Source organism: Salmo salar, chromosome ssa01, assembly GCF_905237065.1.
Source record: "Salmo salar chromosome ssa01, Ssal_v3.1, whole genome shotgun sequence".
NCBI lineage: Eukaryota > Metazoa > Chordata > Actinopteri > Salmoniformes > Salmonidae > Salmo > Salmo salar.
This window is the reverse complement of record NC_059442.1, coordinates 74,107,139-74,122,099: the sequence shown is the minus strand read 5'-3', so window position 1 is coordinate 74,122,099 and position 14,961 is coordinate 74,107,139. Positions and strand designations below refer to the sequence as shown.

General features: G+C 41.7%; 1 protein-coding gene across 1 annotated transcript in view; it reads left to right on the top strand.

The window, feature by feature from the left end:
• hhat (hedgehog acyltransferase) overlaps positions 1-9,035 on the top strand; it is a 113,069-nt gene extending 104,034 nt beyond the window's left edge. The window contains exon 12 of the mRNA XM_045722118.1: positions 7,114-9,035. Coding sequence (XP_045578074.1) covers positions 7,114-7,199 — 86 coding nt within the window. The 3' untranslated portion in view covers positions 7,200-9,035. The remainder of the gene's footprint in view (positions 1-7,113) is intronic.
• Positions 9,036-14,961: the final 5,926 nt, after the last annotated feature.

The window sequence follows — 14,961 nt, the reverse complement described above, 5'->3', positions numbered from 1 at the left end:
CAAATGTAAAGGAACGAATAAGAATATGTACATAAAAATATATGGATGAGCGATGGCCGAACGGCATAGGCAAGATGCAGTAGATGGTATAGAGTACTGTATAAACATATGAGATGAGTAATGTAGGGTATGTAAACATTATATAAAGTGACTAGTGATACATTTATTACATCCAATTTGTAATTATTAAAGTGGCTAGAGATTTGAGTCAGTATGTTGGCAGCAGCCACTCAATGTTAGTGATGGCTGTTTAACAGTCTGATGGGCTTGAGATGGAAGCTGTTTTTCAGTCTCTCGGTCCCAGCTTTGATGCACCTTTACTGACCTCGCCTTCTGGATGATAGCGGGGTGAACAGGCAGTGGCTCGGGTGATGTTGTCCTTGATGATCTTTTTGGCCTTCCTGTGACATCGGGTGGTGTAGGTGTCCTGGAGTGAAGGTAGTTTGCCCCCGGTGATGCGTTGTGCAGACCTCACTACCCTCTGGAGAGCCTTACGGAGAGCCTTACGGCTCCCTCTGGAGAGCCTTACGGTTGTGGGCGGAGCAGTTGCTGTACCAGGCGGTGATACAGCCCGACAGGATGCTCTCGATTGTGCATCTGTAAAAGTTTGTGTGTTTTTGGTGACAAGCCGAATTTCTTCAGCCTCCTGAGGTTGACGAGGCGCTGCTGCGCCTTCTTCACCACACTGTCTGTGTAGCTGGACCATTTCAGTTTGTCCGTTATGTGTACGCCGAGGAACTTAAAACTTTCCACCTTCTCCACTACTGTCCCGTTGATGTGGATAGGGGGCTGCTCCCTCTGCTGTTTCCTGAAGTCCGCGATCATCTCCTTTGTTTTGCTGACATCGAGTGTGATGTTATTTTCCTGACACCACACTCCGAGGGCCCTCACCTCCTCCCTGTAGGCCGTCTCATCGTTGTTGGTAATCAAGCCTACCACTGTAGTGTCGTCTGCAAACTTGATGATTGAGTTGGAGGCGTGGGTGAACAGAGAGTACAGGAGAGGGCTGAGAACGCACCCTTGTGGGGCCCCAGTGTTGAGGATCAGCGGGGTGGAGATCTTGTTTCCTACCCTCACCACCTGGGGGCAGCCCATCTGGAAGTCCAGGACCCAGTTGCACAGGGCTGGGTCGAGACCCAGGGTCTCGAGCTTAATGACGAGTTTGGATGGTACTATGGTGTCAAATGCTGAGCTGTAGTCGATGAACAGCATTCTTACATAGGTATTCCTCTTGTCCAGTTGGGTTAGGGCGAAATCCGAACAAGGGTTGCCTTGCTCGGTGTGTAAGAGAGTGTGTGTAGAGGGGTTAGCCTGTGTGTGCAGGTATATGTGCGAGTATGTGTGTGTTTCAGTGTGTCTGAATGTGTGTTTGTGTGGGTTATTGTTTGAATCAGTGTTTCTCTTTTTTACAAAGCACACTCTGATTTCCTATTCTGTGTGGAACCTCAGAAAGCAGTTGCTGGTGGATGTGAAACGGGTGGACATCACATTTCTGGCACTTGGCTTTTGATGTACCTTTGCACCCTGGTACCTTGCATCTCCCCTTCTTTTCAGCCATAATCATCCAGTGGGCTGTGGCATCCAGGCGCACATCAGGACTGGAATTGGAGCAGGGGTCCTTTTCTCCTCTTCTCCTCATACTCACCAGCAATTGTGGAACTGGGACGACCTTTCTTGCGCTCCAGACCCTTTCCATTTTTGCATAGGCCTTCAGCGATGTATGACTTGAAGATATACAGCTTAATTTGTTCCTTCTTTCTCATGCCAGTGCCTTCACTATCTCTTCGGTAGAGCAGCCAGGTGGTCAAGATTATCATATCCAGGAAGCGGAACACCAGCCGGGGGTACCACTTCTTTGATCTGATTTTGTTCCGGTACAGTGCAATCAGTGAGTCAAGCAGACCCACCCCACCCATATTCTTGTTGTATACTTTGGTGATCATCTTTTGCTTGCGATCCCACCTGTCAACCTCGATGACTGGGTGGGCTCCAGTGTAATCACTCAGAAGGGTCACTGAGAAGTTATCGTACAAATTCACAACGTGCAAGGTGGTTTCTCCAACCATGGCCATCTTCTGTTCAAAAGATCCAAGTCCTGCGGTCTTCAGCTCAGCATCGCACATCAAGTTGACGCCTGGTAATCTGTTGCCAAGGTTAAGGGGCTTGTTTGCATTACATTGTATAGATTTGACAGCCCTACAATAACTTCCAGAATGTCTTCGGTGAACCTGCTTGAAGTACTGGAGGGGGGACATGATATCATCAGATCTTGAAAGCAGGCCCGGCATTCTGGGTAAGCATTGTGGGGTGTGCTCCATCGGGGTAGGCGTGGAATATCAACCTCTGCATCATCTTCATCCTCAGTCTCATTGTCAACAGACAGGCATTCTTCTTTAAAAAAGAAAGCAGGTAGCACACATTTGAATGTGTCATATACCCTTCTTCATCCACTGACACGCATGCAAACAAACATGCACAAACACCACACACACACGTTACTTTGCTGACTGACCCCTAAATGACTCCTGACATCATAAATGTCTCTCAAACCTGATTCGGTGATCCACTCTTCCTGACTCTCTTCAAGCTCACTGTCATTGTCACTCTCCTCAAGCTCACTGTCAGAGGGAATGACCCTAACTGCGTGCTAATTTTCCTTCCGCCCTTAAAATGTTCTTGTGTCCATTTCCGGTAAGTATCAGTAGATAGTAAAGTAAAAACATTGACTATGGTCATAATGCACATCTCCACAGTTTAGCATGATATTGCCCGAACAAAAGTGGTCTAACTGCACAATGTTGCCCTGGGGCAACTGACCAAAAAACACAGTTTTAGTATATAAATAAAAACAAAATGAGTCTTTAAACAATCAAACATTAGTTCTTTACATACTCATGAACATGCATATATTTTTTTATATAAAGTTATTTCAATTTAAACATGTTAAAGTGATTTTATCTCACCAATTGGTGGTACTGTCCCCAATGCGACTTTGCTTCCTGAAAGGACTGCTCCACCCCAAGACAAAAGGCTACACCCACTTTAGCCCCTCATTTCATTGGACACAGACATGTCAGGTGATATTATTTATATATATATACTTTTTTCAATACATTTTTTAAGGGTGTGAAGTCCAAAAATACTGCCAAATACTAATTGTGTGTATGTAAACTTCTGACCCACTGGGAATGTGATGAAAGAAACAAAAGCTGAAAAATAATTATCTCTACCATTATTCTGACATTTCGCATTCTTAAAATAAAGTGGTGATCCTAACTGACCTAAGACAGGGAATTTTTACTAGGATTAAGTGTCAGGAATTGTGAACTGAGTTTAAATGTATTTGGCTAAGGTGTATGTAAACTTCCAACTTCAACTGTACATGCTACATTTAGACAAGGTGTAAAGGTCTGAACTCTCTAGGGAAGGTACATGTATCAGATTCAGTCTTGTCTGTAAGGGGAGCAGTTTTCAAACGTGACAGGGTGTACCCCCCCACACTAATATGGTATTAAAGTAGTCAAAAGTTTTGTATTTCTGGTCCTATATTCCTTGCACACAGTGACCACATCAAGCTTGTGACTACAAACACCTTAAATGCATTTGCAATTTGTTTTGGGTGTGTTTTGGGTTATGTTTTGCCCAATAGTAACTGAATGGGGGCACTAGATACATAAAACAGATATGAATGAAAATACCCTACAATAAAAGCTGACATTCTGTATTCGCTCTCTCTTTTTGTCTCTCTACCTCTCACTTTCTATCTCTCTCACCTCTGCTGAATCTCTTCTGGCTAAGACAGTGTAGCTCCCATTGTGGCTGGCTGGTCTGTCTTAGAGATGAGATGATAATGAGAGTCTGATCAGGACAGAGAGAATCAAGGGAGCTACACTGTGTCTTACACTGTGTTGCAGCGGTATGGGCGCAGGTTTGGGCCGGAGCACCAAGGTGAGAGGCTGGAGACAAGCCAGGTCTGGGGGAGGGAAAGGAAGAGGAGGAGTAGAGGGGACGTATGGGCTGGAGCAGCAAGGTGAGAGGCTGGAGATAAGCCAGAGAAGGAGGTGGAGAGTGGAAGGAGGTGTCTGTGAGCAAGGACAGACATTTTGGGCATCTGTATTCAGAACTGGGTGAAACTGAGGTGAACAGACTAAGACTTTTTCAAAACAACCTCCGTTTATGCAGACTGAACACAACCTTGACTCTAGGTCCTGTTTAAAGTGTTTCCAGATTTCTATGAAATATGACCTATAATTAATTACAATATGAGTTCAATAGTTTTTCTTCCAAAAGATGGCAAACAGTTCCAGTCAAAAGTTTGGACACACCTACTCATTCCGGGGGTTTTCTTTCTTTCTTTCTTTCTTTTTTTACATTGTGCAATAATAGTGAAGACAAACTATGAAATAACTCATATGGAATCATGCAGTAAGCAAAAAAGTGTTAAACAAATCAAAATATATTTTATATTTATATTCTTCAAATTTAGATTTTTCAAAGTAGCCACCCTTTGCCCTGATGGCAACTTTGCACACTTGTTATCAGTTGATGTTATTCTTCAATAACACAAACCCCAAAGCAAATCAGGGGGAGAAAAATTGATTTATTTGAGAAGGACAAATCATAGATGTTATGCTGGGAGGTAGATGTTCAGTCTCCCTTGTCCTCAGCTTTTCTCCACAGAACAAAGAAACAGGATGCCACGTATAACCCCCCACCCTAGCCTGGGGTTGACCAATCAGAAATCCTTGCAGTACAACTGGTCCAATGGCCAAAGAAACAGTATCCTGCTCCAGACTCAATGTACAGGCCAATGAAAATGTCGCTTTGAGTTCAGGACTGACATTCCACAGATTCTAAACAGCTGTTGAACTGAGACCCAACTACTTCATTTTTAGATCTCTCATCCCTCATCTCTGCATTGTGTATTTATCTTCAAAATATTCTTCTACACTTTTGGCATTCTCTCAACCAGCTTCATGAGGTAGTCACCTGGAATGCATTTCAATTAACAGATGTGCCTTGTGGAATTTCTTTCCTTAATGTGTTTGAGCCAATCAGTTGTGTTGTGACAAGGTAGGGGTGATATAGAGAAGATATAGAGAAGACTTGGTAAAAGACCAAGTCCGTATTATGGCAAGAACAGCTCAAATAACCAAAGACAAATGACAGCCTATCATTACTTTAAGACGTGAAGGTCAGTCAATTCGGAAAATGTCAAGAACTTTGAAAGTTTCTTCAAGTGCAGTTGCAAAAACCATCAAGCGTTATGATGAAACTGGCTCTCATGAGGACCGCCACATCAAAGGAAGACCCAGAGTTACCTCTGCTGCAGAGGATAAGTTAATTAGAGTTAACTGCAGCCCAAATAAATGCTCAAAGTTCAAGGAACAGACACATCTCAACATCAACTGTTCGGAGGAGACTGCGTGAATCAGGCCTTCATGGTTGAATTTCTGCAAAGAACAACTACTAAAGGACACCAATAAGAAAAAGAGACTTGCTTGGGCCAAGAAACACGAGCAATGGACATTAGACCGGTGGAAATCTGTCCTTTGGTCTGATGAGTCCAAATTTGAGATGTTTGGTTCCAACCACTGTGTCTTTGTGAGACGCAGAGTAGGTGAACGGATGATCTCTGCATGTGTGGTTCCCACTGTGAAGCATGGAGGAGGTGGTGTGGGGGTTCTTTGCTGGTGACACTGTCTGTGATTTATTTAGAATTCAAGGCACACTTAACCAGCATAGCTACCACAGCATTCTGCAGCGATACACCATCCAGTTTGTGCTTAGTGGAACTATTATTTTGATTTTCAACAGGACAATGACCCGACACACCTCCAGGCTGTGTAAGGGCTAAACGTCCCTTTTTCAGGACCCTGTCTTTCAAAGATAATTCGTAAAAATCCAAATAACTTCACAGATCTTCATTGTAAAGGGTTTAAACACTGTTTCCCATGCTTGTTCAATGATCCACAAAACAATTAATGAACATGCACCTGTGGAACGGTCGTTAAGACACTAACAGCTTACAGACGGTAGGCAATTAAGGTCACAGTTATGAAAACCGAGGACACTAAAGAGGCCTTTCTACTGACTCTGAAGAACACCAAGAGAAAGATGCCCAGGGTCCCTGCTCATCTGTGTGAACGTGCCTTAGGCGTGCTGCAAGGAGGCATGAGGACTGCAGATGTGGCGAGGGCAATAAATTGCAATGTCCGTACTGTGAGACGCCTAAGACAGTGCTACAGAGAGACAGGACGGGCAGCTGACCATCCTCGCAGTGGCAGACAACATGTAACAACAACTGCACAGGATTGGTACATCCGAACATCACACCTGCGGGACAGGTCCAGGATGGCAACAACAACTGCCCAAGTTACACCAGGAACGCACAATCCCTACATCAGTGCTCAGACTGTCCGCAATAGGCTGAGTGAGGCTGGATTGAGGGCTTGTAGGCCTGTTGTAAGGCAGATCCTCACCAGACATCACCTCACCAGACATCACCGGCAATAACGTCGCCTATGGGCACAAACCCACCGTCGCTGAACCAGACAGGACTGGCAAAAAGTGCTCTTCACTGATGAGTCACGGTTTTGTCGGATTCGCGTTTATCGTCGAAGGAATGAGCCTGTACTCTGGAGCGGGATCGAGGTGGAGGGTCCATCATGGTCTGGGACGGTATGTCACAGTATCATCGGACTGAGCCTGTTGTCATTACAGGGAAGACATCCTCCTCCCTCATGTGGTACCCTTCCTGCAGGCTCATCCTGACATGACCCTCCAGCATGAGAATGCCACCACGCACAGAACGAGCAGTATTGCTGATTTCCTGCAAGACATGAATGTCAGTGTTCTGCCATGGCCAGCGAAGAGTCCGTATCTCAATCCCATCATTTACAACATTAACAATGTCTACACTGCATTTCTGATCAATTTCATGTTTTTTTATGTACAAAAAAATAGCTTTTCTTTCAAAAACAAGGACATTTCTAAGTGACCCCAGACTTTTGAACGGTAGTGTATTCACTGTGAAATTATGGGTTTACTGTAAACAAGTGAATGTGTATGTGTTGCTGGCCTCTAAGGGTGTCTCTCTCTGTCTCTCTCCAGGTTGGTGTACAGTGGCTCCACCCATGTTAGCCTTCCTCTATTGCTTTGCCCAGATCGGACTGGAGTGGGAACACAACCCACCCTAAATCACCAACCACACAGAGACTGTTGGAAGGGAGGCAGAACTCACCCTAATGCACCAACACACAGTGCTGACTCTGCTATGTGGGGAGAACAACCCACCTTAAACCACCCCACAGTGGACTCAGGTAGCCTAGTGTTTAAGAGCGTTAGGCCAGTAACCAAAATGTTGCAGGTTCGAATCCTGAGCTGACTAGGTGACAAATCTCTGTGCCCTTGAGTAAGGCACTTAAACCCAAATTGACCCTGTAAGTCGCTCTGGATAAGAGCCTCTGCTAAATGACTTAAATGTAAGTGGACTCTGCCATGTGGGGAGAAAAACCCACTGTAACCACCCCACAGTGCACTCTGCTATGTGGGGAGAGCAAACCTGTCCTTTACTACCCACCCACAGTGGGGACTACCAATGAGACCTGCTGAGGAAGACACTGGACCCATGTACGTATGTGACTATAAGAAAGTGACTACAGTATAAGAAACCTGTCCGTCAAACTACCTGTACCTATGAGAACTGCTGCTTAATATTTGGGTGCATAGAGTAAAACACATATATGAAAAACCAATGGATGCTGTTCAGTGGTAATTTGTTGATAACCAGACAGTGAGGCTTGCAGTATCCAACCTTGGATGTTTTGGATCTGTTTAACCCCAAAATCAGCATTATACATCTCCTGGAATGGAATGGCTGAAAGCACCTCAGTATATTCCTTTGACTGCGCTAATCCTGTATCTGTCTCATAGCACTAAAGGGATCAGCAGATCTGTGTCAGTTTAACTAACATGTAGGGTCGGGGGAGAAAACCCTGCTAATTAGACTAGCCTATCACTACTCTGAAAGGGTTTTAGGTCACATCCAAAGATGGCATCCTATTCCCTAGCTAGTGCACTACTTTTGACCAGGGGCAATAGGACTCAGGTCAAATGTAGTGCACTATATAGGGATCTATTTGAGACACAAGCTTAAATGGGTCTTATGACATCCCGAGAATCCAATAATCCAGTCAAGAAGAGAATACGATCTGCAGCGTTAAATCTTAAACAGTTTATGATAAGAAACCCGCCACACAACTCTTTGTGACGGATTACAAGTATAGCAATAATTTCATCACACGTAAAGGTTGCTTCAAAGGGTGCCCCATGTTAGTGTTAGTCATGTAGGCTGTTCTTACTAATAATGTGCTTGTATAGAGGCAGTTCGTCACCCAGTGAGCCGGCCCTAATCTTTAGGTTGGCAGTGACTGACCTTGGTTCTACATGGGCCATTGTCTGTTCCTCTGTCACTGGATCCCTCACTCCCTTTTTTTCTCTTTCACTTTGTTTCTCTTTCTCTCTGTGTCCGACTGAGTCTCTCTATGTGGATATCTTTCTCTCTCCATCTCTGTCAGGAATGAGGGCCCGGTGTGGTGTTAATTGGATGTTAATGTGACGTTTTTAATCAGGCGCTCTAGCGTTCAGTAAATATGCTGCTCCTTCAGGAGGCAGCCAGGCTATGCAGGTGTTATCTAGCTTGTCTGTGTCTTACCTAACATGATTGGCTGGAATGGAATAAATGGAACGGTATCAAACATGTAAACCACATGTTTAACTCCGTTCCATTAATCCATTCTGGCCATTACAATGAGCCTGTCCTCTATAGCTCCTCCCACCAGCCTCCTCTGCTATCACTGTACTATAAGTGTGAGATGATGCATGTGCAAGGGTTTGTTCTTCTACTGTTGATGATGATAGGAGACTGTCCTGTATCTTATCATTGTTATAATGGTGGCTTCACCTATTGACATGGAACTTTGTCTACTTACATTTTTTCCCCATCGAATAAAGTTATTTCTTCAACAACACAATTGTGTTTGAAATGACCATGGTCTCATTTAAACGAAATTAACAAAAAAAACTTCTAAACCAAACAGCCGACGGCTATGTATAAAATATTTATTATAAATAGTATTTTACAAATACTCTCATTTGTGCTTGCAATTACATTTACAGTATCATATGAATATCGTGACATGTGCATAAATCACATTACTGTCCTCATTATATATTTATATTAATGGTTGATCTTTTAGTAACACTTTACTTGAAGGGTAATTACATAAGTACTTCATTACCCATATACTGCATTCATAAGCAGTACCTTTACTAAATGCTTGTCAACTGTCAACAAGTCCTTATGCATGTACCCTTCAAGTGTAACCAATAGTCTCTCTCTCTCTTCACATGACATTAAAGTAGTATGTACATACACAGTGGTACTAGGCAGCTCCCCTGAACTGACCACAAAAATAGTTTCACGTTGTTTAAACATGTCTGAAGTAATCATGCTCATGTTTTAAAGAAATCAACAGAGCATAGCCGCGGGAAGATGAATGGGGTGGGGGTGCTGAACATTTAGTTTTGTCTGCGCTACAGACAGCTATTTCGGTCTGCTAATACAGGACTAGTGAAGGCCCAGTGCACTACTTTTGTGCGAGTTCAATTTTTTTTTCAGGGGGTGAATTACTTTTTGCGGCTATGCAACAGAGAATCAATCAGCTTAAGGTTTTTTTGGTGCATTATGGGACTTGGGTGTGTGTGGCTGGGAGTCTGGGCCTAGGACTTTAAAAACAAGGTGTTGGTACATGATTAGGTTTTACTGACCAGGCTCATGCATGGAAAGGTTTCATCCCAAATGGCACCCTATTCCCTATATAGTGTACTAATGTTGACCAGGTGACCTATAGGGAATAGAGTGCCATTTGGGATGCACTCGAGGACTAGCTGAATAGCTGGTAGGATCTTTCTCAATTGTCTAAAATGTCCGGCCTCTCCTTTATCGCACTGATCTGAAAGAACTGACCACGTTAAGAGCTTCCGCCATATTATTTTCATCTTTCAAGTCTTTTCCAATCAGTGTAGATAAAGTGATTTTTTGTTGTTGTTGTGTGCAATCAAGATAGAGCCCCAGATGACTCGGTCTCGAATTGTGATGCTATTCATCAGGGCTCTCAATTGTTCTAAACGAAACTTCTCCTCTGTGATATCACCACAAGAAAGACCAACACAGAGGGTTATCCATTAATGCCATGGTACATGTTCCACCAATTATTTTCCAAAAGAGAAAAAAACAGATGAACTAAGCCAAGAATAAATAAATTTTTACCCTCAAATGTATCAAATATTGTACACATGCATCAATGCAGCTGGCACAAGGATGTACATCAAGTTTCCATAAAAGTGTGGTAAATGCATGTACATTTGAATAAGCATGTGATTTTAGGTAAACATCATGAAGAATAAATGTACATTAACAATATGCACCAACCAAATGACATCATTGTTGTTACCCATTTTGGGAGAGTATCAATTAACAAAATCATGCTATAATATTTTGAAACATTTGAGCATTGCAGTGCATAGAGTACAGTGTCATTCTTCTCAATAATAACACAACATCCCCTTACTCAGGCACTGGCCCCTTAAACATTATTATACTATACTGCATGTGAAGCTATACGTGTTAAAATAATAAACAAGCTGTTGACTTCTCCATATCATGGAGACCTGAACGCGTACATTCTGTTAACACATCAACGGCAATACACAATTATTGTTTACCAATGACGGCAACACGTGCAATCACCTAATTTCATTGGTGAGTAATGTAGTGCATACTTAACTTCATTCTTAAGTATGTTAAATCAAAGTATGTTTAAGGGCTGGATTCAACCCTTATTGTGGAAGATATGTGTTATAGCGCAATTGAAATTGAAAGAATTTCCGATTGAGCCAACATATGCAGCGTCTACTGTGAAAGCAGTCTCCACGAACATGGGAACATTGCCTTTAAATTTTAATCACGCTATAGCACGGATCTTCCACAATACGGATTTAGTCTAGGCTTAAGTAAAGTGTGTGTGCATTTCTTTCCAACTTGCTTGATAATAGTAACACATTTACATTAGTAGGGGTCATTTGGGCCAGCAGTAAACAATCATAACTGTATTGTTTACAGCACGTGTCAAACTCATTCCACAGAGGGCAGTGTCCGCTCACCTGGTTTTCTAGGTCTTAATTGAAAGGAAAAAACAAAAACGTGCAGACACTAGGCCCTTCATGGAATGAGTTTCACACCCCTGGTTACAGGGTAACACTTAACTTAAAGGAATAATCCACTCCAAATCTTTAGTTTTTTCATTAGTCCACTTGATACAGACTCATGATTATGTGGCAAGTGATGATGATGTGGCAAGTTACACTTTGCTTCTTGAAAGTCCAATCTTAACTTAACTGATCTTATGTTGACTGATGACATGTAAACCCATTTTGGGACTGTATCAACATTGGAAATACCAAAAGAGTTGTTGAGTGGATGATTCATTTAACTCCAACACGTATAATGCATGATATTGTTATAATGTAATATAATACTTGCAATAAGCTTATGAACGATCCCCTTATGTCTTACCTCATAATTATCCTAAATGCATAACTGCTATTTTCCCCAAAAATGCTTAATATACATGCATAAAATAGCTTATAAAACAAGTCACAAAGCACTTGACATGTTGGCTTTACGTAAAGTGTTTCTGTTAACTACAAATAATATCTGTCCAGGATCGCAATTATACTATTGTCTAAGTGAAGACCCTCCACATTCCATGTTGTGTACGGTCAAAAGATAAATATGGTAACATTCATAAGTCGTAGTTTCCATAAGATTCCAGCATGGACAAATGATAAAAATCAGGACTTTTGAAAGAACTAACATGAAGAGCTGCTGCTTGCGTACAGGAGCTGATCTCAGAACGCTAGTTATGTAAGCAAGCTCTTAGTGGAGTACAGGACAGTCCAAAATAAAAACACTGTACGAGACTTATTCACTCGTAAGTGAAAGAAAACCCATTCGTGCCCCTTTAATCTCTATATATTTATTTATTTATTTTATTTCACCTTTATTTAACCAGGTAGGCAAGTTGAGAACAAGTTCTCATTTACAATTGCGACCTGGCCAAGATAAAGCAAAGCAGTTCGACAACATACAAAAACACAGAGTTACACATGGAGTAAAACAACATACAATCAAAGATGCAGTAAAAAAATAAACAAAAAATAAAAAAAATTAAAAAAAATAAGACTATATACAATGTGAGCAAATGATGTGAGATAAGGGAGGTAAAGGCAAAAAAAATGCCATGGTGGCAAAGTAAATAAAGTATAGCAAGAAAAACACTGGAATGGTAGATTTGTAGTTTGAAGAAAGTTCAAAGATAAAATATAAATATAAACACCTAGCGATGCACATTTTCTAAAACCCAGGTTCTGTAAACATTGTATACTGTTATCGTAATGGTTTTGTTCAAAATATATACAGTGACAAGAAAAGGTATGTGAACCCTTTGGAATTGCCTGGACTTCTGCATTAATTGGTCATAACATTTTATCAGATCTTCATCTAAGTCACAACAATAGACAAACACAGTCTACTAACCTAATAACACACAAACAATTATATGTTTTCATGTCTTTATTGAAATACACCGTGTAAACATTGACAGTGCAGGGTGGAAAAAGTATGTGAACCCTTGGATTTAATAACTGGTTGACCCTCCTTTGGCAGCAATAAACTCAACCAAATGTTTTCTGTAGTTGTAGATCAGACCTTCACAACAGTCAGGAGGAATTTTGGATCATTGTCTTTGCAAAACTGTTTCAGTTAAGTAATATTCTTGTGATGTCTGGTGTGAACCGCACTCTTGAGGTCATGCCACAGCATCTCAATCGGGTTGATGTCAGGACTCTGACTGGGCCACTCCAGAAGGAGTATTTTCTTCTGTTGAAGCCATTCTGTTGTTGATTTACTTCTGTGTTTTTGGTCGTTGTCCTGTTGCATCACCCAACTTCTGTTGAGCTTCAATTGGCAGACAGATAGCCTTACATTCTCGTGCAAAATGTCTTGATAAACTTGGGAATTCATTTTTCTGTCTGATGGCAAGCTGTCCAGGCCCTGGGGCAGTAAAGCAGTCCCAAACCATGATGCCCCTTTCACCATACTTTACAGCTGGGATGAGGTTTTGATGTTTGTGTTCTGTGCCTTTTTTTCTCCACACATAGTGTTGCGTGTTCCTTCCAAACAACTCAACTTTAGTTGTTTCATCTATCCACAGAACATACAGGTGCTCTTTTGCGAACTTCAGACGTGTAGCAATGTTTTTTTTGGACAGCAATGGATTCTCCGGTGATGTCCTCCAATGAACACCATTCTTGTTTAGTGTTTCACATATCATAGACTCGTCAACAGAGATGTTAGCATGTTACAGAGATTTCTGTAAGTCTTTAGCTGACACTCTAGGATTCTTAACTGCAAGAGCACAGCGCAGAATGCTCAATGAGGTTATCTTTGCAGGACGGCCACTCTTAGGGAGAGTAGCAACAGTGCTGAACTTTCTCCATTTATAGACAATTTGTCTTACTGTAGACTGATCAACATCAAGACTTTAAGAAATACTTTTGTAACCCAAATCTTAATCTTAGGTCTTCTGAGATCTCTTTTGTTCGAGGCATGATTCACATCAGGAAAGGCTTCTTGTGAATAGCAAACTGTTTTTTATAGGGCAGGGCATCTCTAACCAACATATCCAATCTCGTCTCATTGATTAGACTCCAGGTTAGATGACTCCTGCCTCCAATTAGCTTTTGGAGAAGTCATTAGCCTAGGGGTTCACATACTTTTTCCAACCTACACTATGAATGATGTATTCAATATAGACAAGAAAAATACAATCATTTGTGTGTTATTAGTTTAAGCACACTGTTTGTCCATTGTTGTGAATTAGATCAACATCAGATCAAACTTTACGTCAAATGTATGCAGAAATTCAGGTAATTTCAAAGGGTTCACACTATTTTTCTTGCCACTGTATTTGAAATAATTTAAGGCGAAATAAGGTAACAGGCTAATAGCCTAATGTAACACGATCACAATATGGGTTTGATTTAGTTAATGCATTGTTACTACAGAGAGAGACCTGTTTTGTTTTTGCCCTCTTATTTTGTAAAATACAGTTGAAGTCGGAAGTTTACATACACCTTAACTCCGTTTTTCACAATTCCTGACATTTAATCCTAGTACAAATTCCCTGTCTTAGGTCAGTTAGGATCACCACTTTATTTCAAAAATGTGAAATGTCAGAATAATAGCAGAATTTTTTATTTATTTCAGCTTTTATTTCTTTCATCACATTCCCAGTGGGTCAGAAGTTTACATACACTCAATTAGTATTTGGTAGCATTGCCTTTAAATTGTTTAAATAGGGTCAAACATTTCGGGCAGCCTTCCACAAGCTTCCCACAATAAGTTGGGTGAATTTTGGCCCATTCCTCCTGACAGAGCTGATGTAACTGAGTCAGGTTTGTAGGCCTCCTTGCTCACACACATTTCTTTCAGTTCTGCCCACACATTTTCTATAGGATTGAGGTCAGGGCTTTGTGATGGCCACTCCAATACCTTGACTTTGTTGTCCTTAAGCCATTTTGCCACAACTTTGGAAGTATGCTTGGGGTCATTGTCCATTTGGAAGACCCATTTGTGACCAAGTTTTAACTTCCTGACTGATGTCTTGAGATGTTGCTTCAATATATCCACATCATTTTCCTTCCTCATGATGCCATCTATTTTGTGAAGTGCACCAGTCCCTCTTGCAGCAAAGCACCCCCACAACATGATGCTGCCACCCCCGTGCTTCACGGTTGGGATGGTGTAGTGTTCCTCAGCTTGCAAGCCTCCCCCTT